Raw genomic sequence first — 14914 nt, 5'->3', positions numbered from 1 at the left:
AGTGACAAAGAGAGGGGTGGAGTGGAAGAGGCACACAGCTGTTTTAAATCAGCCAATGTTTATCACAAAGACCAGCTCCAGACTTCATTTATGAAAATGATGTTTCAGTACAGTTTCATCAGGACATGTTTGGCAGTTGTGTACATTACAAACCACACAGACATCCAACTCTCATTCAAACTTTAATTACATATTTAAAAAAGTGCTGCTTGGTAAAAACCATAACATCCTTTAAATCCAAAATAAAGAAAAAAATAATTTATGATACAAGAACATATTCACATAATATTTATTTTACAAAATCTGTACAACATAAAAAAAACAAACATCACAGCCTGACAGCCAGGTGGAGGTAGGTTTGATGCCAAGAATAAAAAACCCTGCTGTCCCACTAAAACCTTTCAGAAGAACAAAGAGGAAGTGATGATAAAGGAAGACAAGGTTTTACTCAGACAGCAACATAAACTAAGAAACACAAGAACACATTTCAAGGCAGAGCAGGTTATAACCATTTAACACCTCCATTATCATTATTCCTAAGAACCAATGTGTGTTCAAGTACACTCAGACTGAGGAAGGACACATTTAAGACATTTCACACCATCACTTTTTTGTCATCTGTGCATTTCATTACAAAACGGCATATTAATGAAAGTCTGTAGATCCGTTTCAGAATAAAACCCATTCAAACATCCCACTTGAGATGTTAGTTAATATATTAACTGCAACAGGTGAGTTCCAGCTGAAAGTTGACCTGACCTCCAACATTACCACTTACTGGCTCATGTGATGAAACTCAAGACCATGGACTAAGCAACAGAGTCTTGGTCACAGTCAGTGGCCAGATCATCGTGGTCGTCACACTGAGGGCCACAAAGATCCAAGATATTTTAATCATGTCTGTTGAATAACAGCTGTCTACTAATTAAAATGTTTTCATTTCAAATGGGCGCTCTCTTCAATTACATGTCATAATATCACTGCTGCTGAACCTCCTCCAGCTACTCTGTATGCAGAAGGTCTGGAGCCCATCTCCCAACTCAGTCTTTACAACCTCTGCAGGTTGGTTAACAGGGGGCTCAGCTTCAACCAACACCCTTCAAGTGAGAAAGCCGTGCTGAACCGAACCGTTTTAAACCTGATCAATACAGGATAATCATTATCACATACAGAGACAGAATTGGACCCACACTGAGGAACATTCATCTGAACCTGACTGGAAAAATAACCTGAAAAACCTATTAAAATACCTGTTGGGGAGGGGTTCACTGGTTGCTATGGCTACTAGACTTCCTGAAAAGACAATGTTCAAGATTCATTGAGCTACTAAGGCTTCTGATCCCAGGTTATCTGACCCACAAAGTGCTGGAGCCTCCATCAGGTCCAGAGGGAAGACTCACAGCCTTTGACGTGAGGAACACAGACCTGGTCAGTCTTTGCTCCTGTCCGTCTCCACTCCACGCTCCTGTCCTCTGTGTTAAAAGTTTGCAGCTGAAAATTAGTATGTCGTTTACAAGTCCAGACTTATCGTTACCAAATACTTGAATTGTCAAATTCCGTGCATTCTTTTCAGCATGACACAGCGTCCTCTGACCCGGCCCATCCCACTGTTCTGTACAAATGTCCCTCTCCTCACACACGGCGGTCTATTAGCTGTGGAGCTGCTCCAGCCGGGCCTTCAGCTCCTCCTGCCTGGCTCTCAGTTTGTTCCTCTTGGCCTGCAGCCTGTGGCCCTTGTCCTCCAGGGCGTATATGGAGTCCCTGGCCTTCTTCAGGATCAACACCTTTGACGCCTTCTCATTGTGCGATAACTCTGGCACATTGTCACGCAGGCGCATGAAACAGTTCTTCAGCTCGTTGCGTCGCTGCCGCTCCATCACGTTGTGAGTCCGCCGCCGCTCTTCCTCGTCTTCCATTTCTGGAAAGTTCCGGGATGAGTGGTGGTACCGCGATGAGGACGATGAGGAGGAGGAGGAGCTACGAGAGAAATGGTGGAAGCGTGATGAGTCACTCCCCCTCGATCGCTTGTTGGATGAAGATGAGGAGGAGGAAGGAGGCGGCGATGCAGGACAGGGAGCTGCATAGTTGTGCTGCAGCTGGATCTCAATGTGGTGGCGCTGAAGGGCCCGCAGCTCCTCTTCCTGCTTCTGCTGACGGACAGTTCGGTCGTCCAATGATGGCGAGGGGTGGGCGGGGCTGGAGGGACAGCGGGTGACTGTAACCACGTCAATCTCTTCTTCTGATGGGGGAGAAATGAGAGATGGTTAGGAGGGTTGGAGATCTCTGACCTGACAGTGTCCAACACACACTACCCACCCCTCTTAAGTTGTTGGTGGGGGACAATAAACATTCAGAAATGTGCAAACGCTGTGTTTAAATCCTGCAAAACATTCACGTAGATTGATCAATAAAAAGATATAAACTAACATCAAAGAGTCAAACTTAGAGTCTACAAACAGTCACCGTCTCTGGTTCAGAACCAGAGATCAGTCAGTCACATAACTCCTTCCCACACACACAAACACTCAATCATCTCCCCTAAACCCTCTCATTTACTCATGTCAGTGACGTGAAGCCCCGCCCACAGCGCATAAAGGTAGATAACAGCAGAGCAAAGAGCTGTGTGGCTCAGAGCCACTAAACATTAACAGTGAGTGGGTGAGGACTGTTGACACTGATAAGCAGCACAAGAAGGACCCACACTAACGTCCAGTTTTCCTTCTTTTTTTTTATTATAAGTTTTTCACCTTCATTTTTGTTTTGTGGTTTTTGTTGTTTTGTCCTCCTTTATGGTTTAATTTTATATGGATATCACGATTATATATATATATATATATATATATATATATATATATATATATATATATATATATATATATATATATATATATATATATATATATATATATATATATTTGCTTAATAATTATGGATCTGTATTTATTCATACATATAGCCTATACTGTATATTTAGATTTTTATGAAAATAATAATACAAAAAAGTCTAGTTTTCCAGAGGACAGAATCTAAAACAATCACTGAGCCAAAGATTTAGAGCAAGACAACCTCTGAACTCACCAGAATCACTGGATGAATAGGTGGAGGTGGACCCACCAGTCGACCCATAGTCTGATGTGGCTTCACTGGACTCTTGGGTGTCCATCAGGTTCTGGCAGTCCAGCGTCGAGCCAGCAATCTCCTCGAAGATGCTGGTGTCTATGTCAGAAAGCAGGGGGCTGGAGCCCAACACCGTGGAGACCAGCTTCTCCTCCAGGCTCTTGTCTGCGGTCAGGCACTGCCACAGGCAGTCCTCCCCGCTCTCCTCCAGCGGAGAGCAGGGCTGGCTGGGCTCGGCCTCCTTCTCTGGAGCCGCAGACTCGAAAAAGTCACTGTTCCAGTTGAGCTGCATGTCATGGTCCTCCAACAGGATGTCTGACACGTAGCTCAGCTGGTCCTCCTTGGACAGAGGCTTACTGCTGCCCAGTCCGGCTTTCATGGGGGGGGACTGGGGTGGGGTAGGCAGAGACTGAAGGTCCCTCATCAAATTCTGGCAGAACTCATCATCAAAGAGCAGCGGCTCCGAGTAAAGCCATTCTGACTGAGCAAAGCTTTGCAACATGATGACAACTGGAAGAAGAGAAGGAGAGAGAAGGGGTCAGAGTCAGAGAGCTGAGAGGTGGAGAGGAGCCAAACCAAACACTGCAGCATATAGTGGTGAATGACACCGAGACCCCCCACCAGTGTGCCACCTTTCACTGTGTTTACATGATTCCAGCCCTGCACAAGTGCGGGTGGGTGGGGGGTAATTATGGGAACAGCTGATACACATCTTTTTTCCACAATCAACATGTTTCCTTCTGAGAGCAAAATAACAACATGTTGTTCCTCAGTGAACCATGCTGCTGGTGTTTGATAGGAAAAGTGCAGGAATGGGACATTTTCACAACTCCTCCATAAGATAAAAACAAATCTATACGAGTAGAAATTATAAAAAAGCTAAGAAACTCATATCCACTAAAAGTGACCAGTAGGTGGACTCACAACAGGCACAGTACAACGAAACTTAACATTAGAATGGGACATTTTCACAACTCCTCCATTAGATAAAAACAAATCTACAGCAGTAGAAATTATAAAAATGCTAAGAAACTCATATCCACTAAAAGTGACCAGTAGGTGGACTCACAACAGGCACAGTACAACGAAACTTAACATTAGAATGGGACATTTTCACAACTCCTCCATTAGATAAAAACAAATCTACAGCAGTAGAAATTATAAAAATGCTAAGAAACTCATATCCACTAAAAGTGACCAGTAGGTGGACTCACAACAGGCACAGTACAACGAAACTTAACATTACTATTAAGTCCTCCCCCCCCCCCCCGTGTACAGCGGGCTGGGTGTACGGTGCAGAATAAGTAAATCTTTATTGGTGTCAACTATGACAATGGCCCCACACCACAACACTGAGCAGCTGTTCACTGCTGCAGACCACTGGCCTACACTCAGGGCGCCCGGGCACCGCTGGCGAGGAACTGCAGACTTACTAGAGCGTCTATAAATACTAGTGACTCAGATTGTGCACGCAGGCACGCTGACGCTACCGCCTCTGACGTTAACGTGCGCTGGCTGTCAAGACAAAGTCAATTTATATAAAAAAAGAAGACATTTCAACCCAAATAATACACGTCTCAACATTTAAGGGGTTTCAACTTTAACAGTTTGTAAGTGCAAAAACCCAAAGTCAGCAGAGCAGAACAGCTCTAAGTCCTTAAAGGAGACCACGCTGCGGGGGCCATTTAAAACCGGCATGGGCTGAGCGACGCCTTGAGTCCACGTGAGACCGGCACTCTCCTTGTAGTCCAAGTAAATGCACACAAAACGTTCACATACAATGAAATGTAAAAAGCAATCGGTTACTCACTATTAAACTCACTTCAAAATGTCACTCTATTTAGCCCACGTGAAATAACCGCATTCTAGTCGCGTGCACATGCCTTACCTTTAATTGTCCAGATACACGACGATTGAGAGTTCAGATACCCCAGAAAAATGTCACAAATATCCAGTAACGTCCACGGAGCCTCAAACTACAATAACTCGAATTTGAATAAAGTCTGGGGTACAGCACGGCAACATGGTGTCGACACACGAGCTTCTCTCCGACTACCAGACACAGTAGGTGTGGTCGTCGGGGTCTCACGAATCATATACCTCTGACATTCGGCTTTGTTCTTCCGCCACAAAAAAATCGCGCCAAAATGTGAAAACCGACAGCTTGTTGTTAAAGGCTTTTGAACTAATGAATGTATAACCAGTGCGGGTTGACATATCGATTGAGGTCGACCGGAATAACGAGAGTCGAGCCTAGTTTTGAGTAATTTTAGATTGAAGTTGGGTCTATGTTGACTTGCACGCGGAGTGATACACCGGCGGCCTGAATTCCAGGAAAATGGTGGCGGTAAAAAGTTAGGACAGAAACACACGTGGATCCTGAGAAAAAGCCGGGTGTCTTACTGCCTGTCTTACTGCGGGTCTGTGTACCTCGCCACTGGGTCTCATTATAAATCCGAATGTGAGTGAATTCAACTCAACACATTTAGTTTTAACAATTGTTTTAACCAATGTTTATAAAAGAATGTGTGAACTCAGGGTCCCAGATTCACAGCAGAAGTCAACCCTCACCCTGACCCAGAATTTGGATCAGAACCAGAATGCTTTATTTTTTATTTATTTTTTATTACCACTGGGAAATAGTTGTAGCCTGTTGTTTTTGTGGTAATTATTAGAAACAATCTGATGTGGGTCGCAACTGGAGCCCTGTGACACAGAAGCGCACATGCTTTCAGAGCCACGTTGTCCTCTTCTACTATTGCAGAGTATTTCACCATCTGTCCTCCCCACCCCCTCCCCCTCAAATACTACTATCCGCACTGTCCTCAACTGTCTGTCACCTCATCCTCAGGGTTTACCAAACCTGTATGCTACATCAAAAATATAAACAAATGCTTACACTTCCTGTAGGCTGTTGAGGATCTATTAGCCACACCGTTTATGTTTTTGAAAATATCATATGCCACAAATACGTTTATTTAAACTAATTATACCTATTTTCACACCTTTTAAATATGTAGTCTAACTGTAGCCTATTTATTTCCAAAACAACAAACTACACTACGATTGAAAAAAATGTCTTCATGGCCACGGATGAAAAACACAACACAATAAAATGCAAAATCAACAAACACACAAAGAGAAATAGGTGAAAGGACTCTACATCGGGATGAATGAACTCAGAAACCGCAACCCTCCCTCCTCCCTCGCATTACATAAAGCACGGGGGAAAGTCGGTACACGTGCAGACACGCCGGCCAATCAGAGTGGCAGTTGGCCTCAGTTCACGTGAGTTTCCCAGCAAACCCCAAAGAGTCTTGTAAAAGGAGGAGGGGCTCAATGCACATGCCAACATATACTCATTCATATGTGCTATTTAGACACACATTACACTGTAATGTGACATTTAACACGCATTAAGTCTGATCTACAAATAACACCAGGCTTGTAGCTACACTAAGTTCCAATGTGACATATAAAGAAGTCCCCTGTGTTTATTGTATGGATACATTCAAGAATATAATCACAGCCTTGCAGGGAGCCGCTCACATGGAAACTATTAAGCGGAATGTAAATTCCACATTTCCACAGTAGCAGAATCTCACAACAAGTAGGCCTACAATGAACAGACCAATGTGAAAACATTTTCAGTTTTACCGTCAGCGTTTACATTCAGCTCAGTTTACATCTGAGAAATTCCCTGCAAGGCTGCATCACATTTAGAGAAGCTGATCACAGCAGAAGAACATTTTGTTACAGTTGAACACAGGAGGGGAAAAGTGGGTTAATGTGCCACCTACAGGCCTATTGGCAGATGACCGCCTGGCTTGGATCCAGCTCTGAATACTGACCAAGCGGCAACCCCCAAATGGAGACAACACTCGAGTAGGTAAAACTGCACTTCTCAAAGAGGCCGCTTGAGGCTGGCTCCAAAAGTGAATCAATCCCCATAGACTCCAACTTTACAACAGAAAGTGTGTGCTTACAGTCTGGTACAAAAATGTCATTAGTTTCTGCAGCTAATTTCTGCCTTCGTGACAACTGTACAGGGGTAAATTTTTATATAACTCACAAAATTTTATTATTAAAGCTTATGGTTCTGCATAATGGTGGCTGCTGGCTGCTCTGAATGTTCACTCTCTCAGCTTCAATATACAGTTGACAATGAACATATCTTTTTCCTGCCCTAAAGTTGCAACCCCACAGACTAAGTGGAGATCTAACAAACCTTTCTCTGCATATGTCGTATTCAGAAACCTGACCCTGAACCTCTCATATTCAGATTTTTAGTAGTCACAGACATTGTTGTTAAATAATGTTTCAGGATTAAAAATACTTATCCCTGTTCTTACTTATAAGATCAGGGATATTGAAGATAGGAGCAGCAGGGAGTATCCTGGCTGTGTGAGTTCAGTGTTCATGGACAGGAGACGAGAAAAGATTTGAACAGAAAGAAGGGAAGTTGCTCATGTAAGCTTGTGGTGCTGCTGAAGCCTTTCTGCCAGCCTCTATCGGCTGAACTCAGTGTCCCCAAAACAGGGTGGGGAAAGAGGTCCAGGAAGTGGTTTCGGTGTATGCAAAACACTGTCTATGAGGCGTACAAAGTCATCCTTAATTTTGTGAGACTGTTGTGACTTCAGGTCACCTGTGCTGACATGGAGAATGACAATTTAACACAGAGTGCAGGTGACGGAGCAGAGCTGCTCATGTCTTCACCCAACGAGCGCATTGGTAGCAGCGAAGGTGCAGAGGGGAGTGTCCCTGCTTCAGCCCTGGGACAGAGCAGGCTGGGGAGGGGGCAGTCTATGGCAGGTGTCCTTCACTGAGCTATGGGGAACTCCGTTAAAGTTAAGGTTTCAGAGTAGCTGTCATCTGATGCTTGATAGAAGTTTGGAGATGTGTCATGAATTGTCCCAAACACAGTCAGTCATGAAAAGTCATTTCAGGCCTCTTAGATTCTGTGACTTGAACTGAGCAGACAGAGCGTGAAAGACAATGTCCTAATGTTTCATATTTCCATTTCAGGCAGATGGAGTTTGTCTATTTTATTACACCACACATAGTAACTAGATTAAGCCCAAATCGAGGGAGGGAATCCATGGGTCCAAGGGAATATAGGCTACTCACTTTTCTTGGAACAGTGTATCAGTTAGTTTAAACTCGGATAACACAAACACCTCTTGTATAACACAATACAGAATGTGTGAGACACCTATATTGGTCCTGTAATTGAACCCAAGATTTTACCACCCTGTCCTTCATGAATCAGTCTGGTAATGATGTCCACTGTCCAATATACATAACAGCTAAACCTGCCTCTCTTTTTCAGAAGCCTGTTGACCCAAGAGCCACCACTGCTTTTGGTTTTGGCTCTTTTTGTCTTTCTATTTTTTCCTTCTCTCCTTTCTTGTTTTGACTTTTTCTTTTGTTATTCGTTATGTGTTCATTATGTGGGTGCTCCTCGTATAGGCTACAGCCCAGGAGACTGCAGTGCTTTAAATAGTTTTGATTTAACTTCAACATTTTTTCTGTATATTTTGTCCATATTGTTGCCATGCTGTTTTAACATTTCATGGCTGGTTCTCCATTCTTTTTCCCTGTCAGACAGGTACTGCGGCCCAGAGCGGCGTTCCAATCCCTGGTGGTGGTGTCTTTCATGATTAATCTGCAGTGTCATGTTTGCTTAGTTTTATTTTGTTTGTTTTGTTCCCTGTCACCTTGGAATTTCCCAGCCCTGTTCCCACTTTCCCTGCAGAAGATGTAGTTCTGTGTCTCTGTTACAAAAATCCAACTGTAGGCTACAGGTGCCATTGTTGTCGACACACTTCTTCCCCGCTCAGGCCACCTGTGCTGAAAAGAAGGAAACCAAATCAGTTCGTGAGAAATGTGCAGTAACCCTTGGAGTGTGGCAATTATGAGCTTCGCCAGTTTCTATTGTTCAAAGGATCCATGACTTGACCTGACAGTTTTATCCAAAGATCTTATTTTAAGGTGACAAATTGTTTATTCAGTGTTTTAAGGCCTCACTAGTCAAAACAGTGCAGGTTCACACACTACTGTACAGCTGCTGATATGGAAGTGATATGCTCTTTACATTCGTGGTCAGATTTCACACTGGGCTAAATAGACCCAATATTGGTTTTCGCTCTGTGTTTGTGCTAGTTTTTCTTCATCCTGTGCTCAGACCACGTCTCCAACCGCAACCACAAGTTACAGGATGCTGCATTTTGTTGCTGAAATTGTTTTCAAAATAGTACTTATGTGTTTAGGCCTGGTGGTATGAGGATTACAGCAGAGAAGAGGATGGGGTCCCTGGATCACATTACAGATGTTGAGGTGAGAGATTGTATTGTCAAGTTTTCACCTTAAACTGGCCTCGAAGTGCAGGACTCAAGCAAAGAGAGGGGGTAAGGTGAATCCGAACAGTTTCTTGGAAGTTCAGAATCAGAATCACGTAGATATACAACTTAGTTATACAGCCACAAGGAATTTGCTTATAGGTGATTGGTGTATGTACACACAAAATATATAATATAGAGTGTTATGTGCTGGCCTGCTCTCCCTGCCTCCCTCCCACCAGAAGCTGCCTTCATTCTTTGCATATTCTGCGTTATAAACTGTTTTCTTGTCTGTATACAACATCTATTGCACGTCTGCCCGTCCTGGGTGAGGGATCCCTCCTCTGTCTCTCACCCTGAGCTTTCTCCTGTTTTTTCTTAGGAGTGGTTCCTCAGTGGATGTGAGGGTCTAAGGACAGAGGATGTTGTTGTGATGCTTTGTAAGGCCCTTTGAGACAAATGAACTATACAAATAAAATTGCCTTGCCTTGCCTTACGTATACATCAGTGCAAATGTGCATGTAATTGAAATTGTGTGTGCCACTCTGGACACACTCAGCCTTTGTGTTTGAAACTGACAATTACTGTGAGTAAAGGGTGTTGCGAGACGTCAAGACACAACTTCTCAACTTCTAGTGAAGTGCCTTTATTTCTGCTCACCTGATGAAATGGGCTCTTTGCACAGCTCCACTACTTCCTGAACTTAAGGCAGCTCCTTTATTCCCTGTCTTACATTATTGGACAACCTGATTAATCCAGGTGTGTCTGACCATTGTGACTACTCAGACACACCTGGATTAGTTAGTTAGTTAGTTAGTTAGTTAGTTAGTCTTTATTGTCTCCCTTGGGAGAAATTCGTCTTGGACAGACCAGAGACTCCAGGCGCCATAAACACATATACGAAAAACAATCATCATCTAAGACCACAAACAAACAACACATCATCATATCCCCTCTCCAAAGCTCCTTGCACGCCCCCCCACAATGTCCTGAAATCACCTATACGTATACAAAAAATGAAAATAACAATAATAGCACGATGCCCATCTGACCCCTTGCTACAGCAGCATTATTGCACATTCCTCTTTACATACAGCAACTCACTCATTATTGCACATTCCTCTTTCCTCTTTACGTACAGCAACTCACTAATCAGTTTGTCCAATAATGTAAGACAGGAAACAAAGGAGCAGCATAAAGTTCAGGAAGTAGTGGAGCTGTGCAAAGAGCCCATGGTGGTGCAAGAAAGAGAATGTGTGACAGTACTGTCACTGCTGTCCACATTCCACCTGCTGCTAACGTTAGCATAGCCCTCCAGCACCTCCAAGTGGGGCTATCCTAGGAGTGTACACACATGGTGGCAGGAGACTTCAACCAAACATGTTGTCTCCCCTCCTTCTGTCAGCATGTTAGCCGTGCTATATAAAGAGACAATGCTCTAGTCTAGATCATGTTTATTAAGCATGCTTACTGGACTGTAACTCTCCCAGTCAGATCATCTTTCACTGCTTACAGCCCCCCTCCCCGCCCCGCTTTGTTGCAGCTCAGTCGGTTTCTCTTCTCATCCAAGATGTTAAAGGCAGAGCTGAACAGCTGCTCACTCTCACTGCTGCATGCCAGTGCTGGAAAACTGTGAGGTAACTATTTTTCCAGCGTCTGAGTGCACTCTGATTTCTAGGAACGGTGGCCTCAGCCAACCATCCAGTTGCTGTGGTTCCCTTGTCCTTGGCTTTCCTTGAACACAGAGAGTTGGTTGATCCCAGTCAGTTGGTCCTCTCTCGCTCTGTGTATCTCTTCGTGTAGCTGGCCTATTTTATCGGCTCAATGTTTGACATCCTCATCAATGTATCGGTCCTTATACCTGAGATCCAGGTACAAGGGTTGCAAAATGGGATCTGATCTGACATCTTCTGTCTCTTTTAGTTGTAAACAAAAACAACATGCACAGCACACCTTGCCATGATGCTTGTGCCAGGGTCATGTTACAGGCGGTTACTAGTGGTAGCTACTGCCACCTGCTGGTGGACCGCAAATACCACAACATTGAGCCAATGCAAAACTGATGTACCACAAGTGCCAAGCATCATTTAACAATTGGCCGATGGCTGTCAACAAGGTAAATATCAGCCAATATCAAGGCATAGACAACCCTGACTGCCATATCTGAGGAGGTCCAGGCCAGTGGAGAAGCAGGGACAGAACATCACCTTGGTTATATGTTGCATTGATGATGACCTGTGTCATTGGCTTGAGGTTGGCCCCTTTAATCTCCTTGATCTGATGCTAACATGTCACAGAAGCCAATCACCCTGTCTTGTCTCACCACTCCTTAATAACTTTTGAATTGACTTTAACCAACTATTTATTTTTTATTAACCTTTATTTATACAGGTAAAATGTCATTGAGACCCAGGGTCTCATTTACAAGAGAGGCCTGTTCATTTACCTGGGAAAAATCCCACTACAATAGATGTTTATCTGACACTGCTGTTTCTAGATTTAAAGAGATCGTTCCAGCAGAGCTTGCTGCCACACCTTGTAGTAATATAATGGGCAGCTATGCTGATTTTTCCCCTCGCAGGTAGATTCTTTTTTAGATAGCACTGCAGTGTCACTTCTAGCCCCTCTGAAAAAGAAGCTTATCAACCAGAAGAGAATGGCTCTCTGGTACAATTCAAACCTGCCTTGAACCTTAAAACTGAAGACTTTGTCGTTTTTTTGCTGTGCATGTCGGGTGATTCTTGTGTTCATGATTTATGATTCATGTTCTTTTATGAAATTTATATTTTTTGGCAATTAAAGGATAAGTCAAAGGTCAGGGTCTGCTCTCATCTCCTCTCCACATTTTTTTTTGTCTCGTCATTATATGCCGTACTCTGGAGTTTGGCCTTGGTGTCTCACACTCTCTGTGTGTTTGCTACAGATTTCTCTGACCGGAGAGCTCCATCCCTCTGCACCAACTGCCGCCTGCACAGGCCTGCCCTCGCTGTATATGACCAGAGACTTTGATATGACACCAGAAGCTGCATCCATCAGCTCCTCTTCACTACACTTTCTCGTTTTCCATTTTTTCCCCATATTCTGTGTTGAAAACTGTTTTTTTTTTTTTGTCTGTATGCAACATTTATTACACGTCCTTATTCCGTCCTGGGTGAGGGATCCCTCTTCTGTCTCTCACCCTGAGGTAGCCTATCTCCTGTTTTCTCTTGGGAGTTTTTCCTCAGTCAATGTGAGGGTCTAAGGCAGGCGTTCAGGGGCCACATGGAGCGCAATTTGATCTCAAGTGGGCTGGACCACTGAAATAATAGCATAATAATCTATAAACTAGAAAATGTAGTTCCTGAATGCTAAATGCAGCTGAATGCCGTTGCTGAGTTAGCAAGCTAAATTGACAAATAGTGTGAGTAATGATCTACAAGCAAAGCCATGACCAAGGCAGGAATTGAACTCACAAGCTCATGATCAGTAAACCTTCACTCTGCCACTAGGTCACAGAAAGCACCAAGTAACATAAGTTAAGATTTTTAGCCAGAAGACAAGTGTGGCTACAAGCCGTGGCCAAAATCACGGGTGTAGAGTGTCATTTGTAGCTTTGGTGGCAGTTTAAGAAGAAAAGTTTCAGTCGCTTTTTTGGCTCTCCTGCACTAGCGATGATGTCACCATTTGGACAGTCTGCCTTTTCAATAAAAGGGGTTAACCTATGGAACACTTTACCCACTCACCTGAAACTGGAGACTGATACAAACTCGGAGGACTAAAAGCATGGCTAAAAGCAAAACAACAATGCTCACATGTATAAATATGGACTTTTCTATTGTTACAATTTTTACTGTTATGATCATGATTTCTGTTTGCTCAATCTCCTCTCGTTGATCTTGTGCTCTGTATTTTTTAGTATGCTACTGTCATGATGTAGTGTCATGCACTTGGTTTTATCTAATACTGTTGATAATATGTTCTGTATTTTTAGATTAGCCGCCTATGGACTGGTGTTGAAAATTAGCACTTGTGCTAAACACACTCAAGCAAAGCATCTGGTCTGTCCACTGGAACAGTCTTAATGTATTTGTGATGTCCATATCAAATAAATAAACATAACATAACATAACCACTTTGACCAAACAGCACTCACTGAAAAATGTGAAATTGGTCAGAAACACTCATGTGCTTTTAAAGGTGTACAGAAAAGAAAAATGAATTTGATTCCACTATGGGTCATAAAATTAGTGTAATAACTCATCTATCAGACGATGTAGCCCAAACTTTGTGCAAAATTCTATTTTCGAGTAAATCCGGGATGAAAGTGCGGTATAGTTTTTTTCCGCATTGGCTAATGCAGGCACGCAAATTATGCGGATCCGTCATCCGTCAATCAAACGTCTGAGACACGCACGCACGCACACACACACACACACACACACACACACACACACACACACACACACACACACACACACACACACACACACACACACACACACGTGACACATCCTTGTAAATCTATCTTTGTGAGGACGTGTCATTGACATAATGTATTCCCTAGCCCCTTACCCTAACCGTAACCATCCAAAACAAATGCCTAAACTTAACCATTACTCTAGAGCTAATTTAAACCTAATTATAATCTAACGTCTTAACCCTCAAACAGCCCTTGGAAAAAGTGAGGACCGGCCAAAATGTCCTCACTTCCCAAAAATGTCCTCAGTCTGTTGGTTAAAAACTCGTTCCGGTCCTCACAATGTAGCATTTACAAGAACACACACACACACACACACACACACACATACATGGACACGCACACACACACACACACACACACACACACACACACACACACACACACACACACACACACACACACACACACACACACACACACACACACCAGTATGACGGGAACATACTGTAGTCAGTGGACATGTTTGGATCCTCTCCTCTCTCCATATTTGGCAGTTCCTCTCTTCTGCTCAGTCTCATATTTCCCTGCTGCTGCCTCTCTGCATGACAGGGACTGAATCCAAGAACCCACATTAACACAAATAGAAACAGAATGTGATGATCTAACTCATACAGTCTTGATGTTAAATTATGTTTTTTTTTTATGTTAAAAGATGAACAGACGAGACTTTGGTCTCAGCTGGACACTTTGACATCTGAGGCTCTATATCATCCAAGTTGTAGCACTTCAGACTCCCTGGTAGTTCCTGCTGGAAACCACAAACTACAAACTTAAGTTTCACTAAAATAATGGAACACACATCTGCATCACAACCCAGAGGATCTGCTTCACTCAGCACACATGCAGAGACCTCACGCACACCCTCACTGTGTAGAGTCAGGCTGACGCTGCTGACGTGGCATCCACATGGTAACATGGAAAAATGTGGAGAGAGAAGAAACAGAGGACGTTTCAGCTGTAGCGAAGGGGAGATCTCTGTCTCTGACACCATACAATGTCC

At 43.4% G+C, this 14914-nt stretch overlaps 2 protein-coding genes across 4 annotated transcripts in view; both read right to left on the bottom strand.

The window, feature by feature from the left end:
* srsf3b (serine and arginine rich splicing factor 3b) overlaps window positions 1-14914 on the bottom strand; it is a 65918-nt gene that overhangs the window by 35464 nt on the left and 15540 nt on the right. The window lies entirely within an intron of this gene.
* mych (myelocytomatosis oncogene homolog) lies at window positions 819-5207 on the bottom strand. Its single transcript, XM_083971774.1, has 3 exons — window positions 5006-5207; window positions 3079-3627; window positions 819-2239 (listed from the first exon to the last, which is right to left on the bottom strand). Exons 2-3 carry the CDS (start codon window positions 3617-3619, stop codon window positions 1650-1652), a joined length of 1131 nt encoding a protein of 376 aa, XP_083827900.1. The 5' UTR covers window positions 3620-3627; window positions 5006-5207; the 3' UTR covers window positions 819-1649.

Source organism: Trachurus trachurus (assembly GCF_905171665.1).
Source record: "Trachurus trachurus genome assembly, chromosome: 5".
Taxonomy (NCBI): Eukaryota; Metazoa; Chordata; class Actinopteri; order Carangiformes; family Carangidae; genus Trachurus; species Trachurus trachurus.
Note: the sequence above shows the minus strand (reverse complement) of the source record. Positions and strands in the feature narration are given on the sequence as shown.